Here is an 8,009-nt window from a genome sequence, read left to right on the forward strand (position 1 = left end):
CTAAACTGTTTCCTGTGTTGTTTTCCTTCAGGTGTCTGAACGCTTAAGTCAGCCAGGAGTAGCCATAGGCTTGGCTTGGACTCCCTTAGGGGGAGAGATCATGTTTGTAGAAGCTAGTCGCATGGATGGAGAAGGTCAGCTTACTTTGACTGGTCAACTCGGAGATGTTATGAAGGAGTCGGCGCATCTTGCAATTAGCTGGTTGCGCAGCAATGCAAAGAGATACCAGCTAACCAATGGTAAGTTGGGAAAAAATGACAACGTCTAGCTGTATTGCATTGTAGAGATTATATGCATCCATTGGCCTCTTATTGCAGGGATGCCCATAAAGGAAGCATTAATATTGCATGGAAATTAAACGTCCCAAAATGTGGTATTTTTCAGTAATTCAGCAGATTGTAACATTGCTGAGTAATAGTGAAGTTACTCGTATTTGTTGTGGAAATGTATTAAGTGTTGCCTTAACAGAGAAAGGGTTTTCCAGCAGTCAGTGCTACACTGAAGATGAAATCAGCTCTAGAGTTCCATTTTGTACTTCTTTTCCTGATTCCTGTCAAGCTGAGGTGTTAGTGGCCTGGGAAACAGGTGGGTCTAGGCAGAACATGAGTTGTCACTGTGGATTCTCCCACTCTGGCCAGTCCCTCCCTGCAATAACCTGGAAGGCTGTGGACAGCCTCTGAAGATGCTTCTCCTTACTTGTGGCAGACACTGCCTCTTACTCATTTTTACATTCAAGCTTTCCAGCAGTACTATTATGACATAGATATAGATACACAAGTCCGTAGTCTTCCTCTAAAACGAAGGCACAGTTTCTGTTAAAAGTAGGTTTTCGTAGTCTTAAGTTTTAATATTTTGAGCATTAGTTGCGTTTGTATGGCTGCTGTTGAACTGCAGTGCAATAGGACTTCTAGCCAGGAAACTTTTAACTCTTTTGGTTTTTGTTTGAACCTCCCAAGAGTTCCAGAAATGTGCTTTCTAGTTTGATCATCTGCTGAATAGTCATATAATTGTCCAGTCAGTATCTGTCATTATTTATGGAAGTTCAGATAGGTTAAAATATGAAATGCTGCTGGCATTGACTGTATACACATCTACCTCTCTAGTTTACACTCTTATGTCCTACAGGTTAAGTAAGGTGAAAAGATGTAAATGAGAGATTTACTTTACAATATTGGCTAATGCTGGGTTTCTGTGGAGTCCTGATTTTGTGTTCTTTGCCAACTGACATTTATGGTTTATGACATAAAAATCCCTAAAAATTCTATGTAGGAATTCCTTGGTTTCTACATTAGTCCCTACTCTGAATTTCCCAACACATGCGAATGCCGAGCTCATTGGTTAACTTGTTATGGTTTTGTCTAGGCATCTGGATGTAGGAAGGCTTGCTGGGTTTTCTTTTTGTTTGTTTTCTAGGGCCTCTGCAATATAGTGTTGTTTTTTCAGCCTACTGTTAAAAATAGTGTTAAGACTTTTAGTTCTCTGGTGGGCTTTTAGAATAAAGACCAGGAACAAAATGGGTTTAGATTTTTCACATTCAAACCATTCTTTTTTTCCTTAAGCTTCTGGAAGTTTTGATCTCCTTGACAACACTGACATCCATCTGCACTTCCCAGCTGGAGCTGTCACAAAAGATGGACCATCTGCTGGTGTTACCATAGTAACCTGCCTTGCTTCACTCTTCAGTGGGCGGCTGGTGTGTTCAGATGTAGCCATGACAGGAGAAATTACACTAAGAGGCCTTGTTCTTCCAGTAAGCATCATTTGAGAAAAAAAGCTAAGTTGTATTAATTCTCCCTATTCTGGATATAAAATCTGCTTATAGCCATTTACAAAAGCAAAGTCTTGCTGGATCATTCCTTAGCAGCAATCCAGTCTCTTCTGGTGCAGTTGTAAGCTGATGGAAGCCAGCCTGCTGTAGTACTTTACCACTCATCTGTCTGTTTTGCATTTTATGTTAAAGCTAGCCTTGACACTGTTTTCAGGGAAAGCACATTAAAATGACTAGTTAGAAAGGAAACCTAGAAATCTTAAAATTCAAGATGGTTCCAAAATATGTATTGCAATTTCTAAACATGCTTCCTCGAACTATTCCTGCAGAAGTACCTCCACTTTCTTTGAAAAGATGTTTCTTAAAGTTCTTACAGTAATTGCATATAGGTTACTCTTGAAACCATCTCTCTGCATGTACTTTAGATTCTTCTTAAATTTTGTTCCTTGTATATAGTTAGCTGAATGGTGTTACCATAAAGCTTTTTCAAAGCATGAGGGCAAAGGGAAGTATTCAAACAGATACAGTTTTAGTTTTAAGTATCAAATGGAGCCTGGCCTAAGTGATTAAGCAGCTATGGGAGTTACCATCTCATACCAACTGATGGATAAAGGAAGGATGAAGCTAGAAAACAGTACTTTGTTCCATGCAGTAAACCAGAGATAACATGGCCAGGTAGCAGACTGGAATGATCTCTGAAATAGCATTCTGGTGACACTTAGACAAGATTGCCTGTTGTTCAAGGCTCTAGTGAAAAATAAACTCTGCATTAACTCTGATCTGGTGCAAGTTCGCTTAGCTTCCCAAATAAATTGCCTTTATTGCACCAGTGACCAGATTTTGCCTACTGTTTTAAGGTGGGTGCAAAAATTAGGTATCTGTAAATACTAAACCAGGTTTACCTTCTTTCTGAATGTTGTCTGGAATCTTACTATTATTAGTAACTTAAATCATAGGAGCATGCCATTAACTGCATCTGCTGCCTGAAAGCAAGCACTGGGGTAAGTAAGTATGTAGCATTGTCCAGACTAGAGTGATCACCATGAGGATTTACAGTTAACTACTACCTTGTTTTATAGCAGCCTCAGTTTTGCCCTTTGTGCTATAACACAAGGCTTTCCTTTCCTCTAAAGCATCGTAAAATTACAAGTTTCTTCTATAAGATGGTCTTTAAGTAGGATTAGAAAAGAGTTCAAGGGGAAGAAGCTACAGCTGTGTCTAAATGAAAAACTAATTTAAAACCCCTCTTTATAGCTCATTACAAACTAACTCACTCAAACAGGTGTCTTATTGAAGTGGTGCCTGTTTTTCTAGCACAAAGACATATTTGCAGTTTTGGAGCATGGGTTTGCTTTTCTGTGCGTTTTCTGTTCTATAACTGAAGTAACTTATCATGTGGCATTGCATCCTTAAGACTATTTCCCCCCTAAGCCCAACACTGCCTTTATCTTGAAAATCATCTGTGCTAATATAGGTGCAGGATTTTAGCATGCCATATGAAAAAACTGAGTTAAGGCCATTTTTCTTAAGAACAAAATAAATCCTGAAAAGTAATGACTTTTCCACTATTGATATTCTTGTACCTGCATTCCTAAATTAATTTTTAATTTTTTGATTTTTTTTTCCTCTTGCTATTAACTGTTATAGAAAGGGTACTGTAGCATATTAACATATTTCCCTCATTAAACATATAATGAGCTAAAACTACTGTTGCATTTTTAATTGCTTTCCTAAATGATTGGGGGGGGGAGATCCTTTCATTAAAATTTAACTCCTGATGTGATTTGTTAGAATAATTACTTTATTAGATTAGTGTCATGGGTTTTTTAGATATATTTCTTCTCCTTATTAGGTTGGGGGAATTAAAGACAAAGTCCTGGCAGCACACCGAGCTGGACTGAAGAGAATTATCATTCCTCAAAGAAATGAAAAAGATCTTGAAGAAATTGCAGTGAATGTACGGCAAGATTTGACTTTTGTTATGGCAAGCTGTCTAGATGAAGTTCTTAATGCAGCTTTTGATGGAGGATTTGCAGTTAAGCCCAGAGTTGAGCATTTGAATAGTAAACTTTAAGCAGACAGGCTGAGATTACTTCTGTATCAAATTTAATAGAGATCAATAACAATCAGCTATATATGTATCAAGTATAACTATGAGCTAAACCTGATTGTTTAAATGGGGGGTGTAAATGCAATCAAAATAAAAATACTAGTTCTGCAGTTAACAACCTGAAACCACATTTTAGAGGCATTTGCTGCTTTCTACTATCATCAGCAAAGAATCGTGAAAAAAATACTCATTTCCTGATAGATTCAAGCATAAGAAAGCTGGAGCTGTTGAGAATTCCTTAGCTTGTCTGGCATATATGTCTATAAATGTCAACAGCTGATTACATCCTTAAAAAGGACACACCCACAAACAGGGAAGAATATGCAATTCTGTGAGCTATATTCAGAGAACACAAATTGCAGCAAACACAGCACAGCAGGAGAGTCTAATAGATGGGGTTGTTACCAAAAGCAAACTGATTTAGCACAAGGGTTTACTTATTTAGGAAGTAATATTCACTATGCTAAGGAGCAGTAGCATCAGAGGAAAAACAAGGTTTCTAAAATCTAAAAAATATGCTTAAGGGATCTGAATAGAAGCAATATGGTCTAAATGAAGTAAGTCAGTCCTTTCTGCACTCAGTTCTAGTTTGTAGCAAGGTCAATGCAGACATCATTTTTCAAACCTAAATACAGGAAGCAATTCCAGGAGAATTGAAATGTACCAATTCTTGTGTAGGGAGGGAGATAACGCACTAACGTTCACATACACGCAGCTGTACTTACAGCACCAGAAGTAGGTGGAGCAAACCCCAAGACTTTATGAAAAAGCCTGGTAACATTTTGGAGGGACAAAGTACATGTCCTTCATTCTTACCTGATATAAATCAACTTGATTCTGGGATGCCTACCTTCAGAGTTTAGCCTATAAAAATTAAATCCATTTAAATCATGCCAAGAAAATGCTAGATCATTAAACTGCATTAGGTGCTGCAATACTGTGAGTAACTTACTTAAGGTTTAAGAGTCCTGTCAGTGTCCCATCTCAGGTGATAGCTTTGTCACTCATCTTCCCTTGAATGTTAGTGAAGATAGAAGTTTAAACTTATGTAAGATCCTTGACTTTCACTGTTTTATAGTAGGGTTGACTACAAGAGAAAACCCGGTATGTTACACTCTCTTCTTGCTCATTAATTCTGAAACAAACTCAGGTATGCTTATGAAATGCAAATTGTAGCAGTGACAAAAGCCTATTATAGAAACAGCCTATAAATCAAACATAATAGTTTGTTTTGCTTTCATTGCCATAGATTGAAAGCTGATTTGCCTGGAACATAATAGCACTGATAGTAATAAATTCCCTGGGTATTTTTGCATCTGATGTACAAAAGATTTTACAACTTCATCTAATAAAATGATAAAAATAAACCCCCCTTTTGTTTCACTATTTTAAGAATTCTACTCTTAGTCATTCCCTAGCCAAGTTCCAAGGGTAAGAAGCAACAAACACAGAGTCTCAGACTACTTTCTGCCTTACAAAATACTTGAACACAAAAAGTGCAAAGAAACTAGACAATCAGTAAAACACCAGAAAGGTACAGTAACTAATGTGCTGCTTTGCCTTTAATCAAAACCAGTAGGGGGAAAAAAAAAATTCTTTACCAAACTTAATGCAGATCAAATAACAATCCTGCACTACTTTGCACTAGTGAGAAAACAGACGTGCATGGAATTCCAGTGCAGTCTGTTTATACACGTAGAAAAAACTGCATTTTTTTTGAAAGAAAGAGGGCAAGTACTGTAAAAAAAAAAAAGTTTCCACAGCAATTTCACTACAGAAGAACAGGGAGTTGCTCCCAAGAAAAGTTAAGCAATGACCTTCTGTCTGCCACAGCACTCCAATTTGTAAGTCTTGTCCACATTGGACTTTATCTGAAAGGTGAGGGTTTTAATGCCACTCTGAAGCTATTAATGGGCATTTACTTACAGCTGTTCATGTTCCTGCTTGCAGAGCTGACTTGTTATGTTACTTTGTTGAGATTACTTAAACAAAACTTAAGCATTACCCATTATAGTGGATAGTACAGACACACTTTAGTGCCTTTTCTTTTGCTTTCACTGAACACTGTCAAGAAGAATAACAATCTGTGCAAGCAGGAAGCCAGAACAGTAAAGACCTTTTAAAGTAATTTCAATACACTAGGGATTGCTCTGCAAGTGACAGTTAAATGGACCTGGTATTAAACATGTGTCCCTCAGAATATACCGTAAGATAGCTAAAGCTTATCAAAGGTAAAAAGAAAGCAGTGATGGCTCCTTTCCTCTAGCCACACTATAAATTGTTACAGATAATAACTATCCCACTAGTGCAATTCATGCTTTAATCATAGCAGCTTTGAAAAGATACTGGATAATACAACAGTATAGGCAGCAATACAAAACAGTTCACCTGCTTTAATTTTAAAGCACTACTGCAAACAAGAACTAGCAAAATATGTCAAAACGGAACCCAAATATTAACATCCACATTTGGCAAACATTTTCCTTTTAAGGCTTGGGTTTTAAAAATTTTAAAGGGCAATGAAAAACAATGGCGGTAGTGCTAGTAGACAAATGTGAGATCTACTGTATTTCACTTCATCTGTTAAAGACAAATTTGAATACTCTTTCCCAATACAGCAAAGTAAAATAGTACTAAAATAAATAGCTAATGTTAAGACAATGCCAGACTTTAATACACCATTTATTTTAGATAAGGTAGTAAACTGTACAGATGTCTAGAGTGTAGTTGACTTACCGGATCCTCAAACTCTTTAGAGGAAAGCCACTGAATTAGGCTTCTAATACTTTTGAGGATCTGAACCGAAGTACAATCTGTTTAATCATTCCATCTGATGATGAACATCAGATGTTTTACATGGATTTTTTTTTCCCCACACCAAATGAAGTGATACTAGTTTACATCACAGTAAGTCAGTGTACATTAGTTATGCTATAGCATTTGTCATCTGTAAAACATGAAAAAAACTGTCTGACCATACCAGTTAACTTCTAAAGCTCACTACAAATGCAATTTTTGAAGTCCCCTTCAAAAGTACAGTTGTGATCTTCAGCCCATTCTAGCCTAACCAAAATCACTGCAGCTCAGTGCCACAAGGTTTGAAGATTCACAGTTCTTTTGGGGACACAACACAAGTTGAACCATTCCAAGTACAAGCAGCAGCAGAGAACAGTCTTACACAACTCATGTGCTAATGCAGCCCTGTTACTCCCTAAGCCTAAGTCTCAGACTGCAGAGGGTTCTTACAGGCTTTCAGCTAGATTTTCTTCGCACAACTGGAGAGCTGAAAATCAGATAACCTTGGCAGGCAAACTTCAGTCCAAACCAGCCAGTCATGAGTGAGCAAGTGAGATGGTTAGTGTATTCCTCTAAAAATATCTGAAGTATTTAGCCAAGTTTCTGTCAAAGACCAGAAGACAAACCTGAGGTAAATGTAGACAAGCTTAATTAGGTGAGAATAATTACTGAATTTAGAAGACTGCAAACAATTGGTTGTGTATTCGTAAGGAAAAAAAAGCTAGATTGCAGGATTTTTTGAAGCTTTTATCTACTGTCACAAGGTACCAATACATGTTTTAAATGATATCTGTGCACAGTTTGAACATCCTAAATACCAAAGTGTAAGGAGTGAAACTTTTACTACATGAAGCCAACTATTTCTGTAGTATTTTATTAATCCAGCCTGATGGATATTATGTTCCTTACCTGTAGAACTACTTACCTCATCATGCACCAAAATAATAAGAACAAGAGTTATCTTAACAGATCAACTTCTGATAATAAAGTTAAGACAGTGCACAGTAAATAAACTGTATTTTAATGTGTTACAAAAGTAGTTAATAGCCAGACTATGTCCCCAAACAGATGTCCACTACTACTCGGTTTGACAAAGATTTCTTTCAAATAGCTTGAGATGAAACAGCTTTTCACCTTACTCTTTTTTTCTGTCTCTATGTTTTATAACACAAATACCATATACATTCGTGGTTAAATTTTTCACATACAGGCAGTCTGCATAAAGCCCAATATCCTTCAAAAGCCTTTATGGCTGGTGAATCACACCTGTAAGAGATTATTTGCATTGTCATGTGTATCATGTCACTAAAATATACAAAAATCAGTTCAAGACAG

The 8,009-nt window shown here is 37.0% G+C and overlaps 1 protein-coding gene across 3 annotated transcripts in view; it reads left to right on the plus strand.

Moving 5' to 3' along the window:
* Positions 1-5,264, plus strand: part of LONP2 (lon peptidase 2, peroxisomal) — a 57,695-nt gene extending 52,431 nt beyond the window's left edge. For all 3 annotated transcript variants that reach the window (XM_075040181.1, XM_075040182.1, XM_075040184.1), the window contains exons 13-15: positions 32-239; positions 1,560-1,750; positions 3,621-5,264. In XM_075040181.1, coding sequence (XP_074896282.1) covers positions 32-239; positions 1,560-1,750; positions 3,621-3,842 — 621 coding nt within the window. In that variant the 3' untranslated portion in view covers positions 3,843-5,264. The remainder of the gene's footprint in view (positions 1-31; positions 240-1,559; positions 1,751-3,620) is intronic.
* The last annotated feature ends 2,745 nt before the right edge of the window (positions 5,265-8,009 follow it).

Source organism: Buteo buteo, chromosome 11 (assembly GCF_964188355.1).
Source record: "Buteo buteo chromosome 11, bButBut1.hap1.1, whole genome shotgun sequence".
NCBI lineage: Eukaryota > Metazoa > Chordata > Aves > Accipitriformes > Accipitridae > Buteo > Buteo buteo.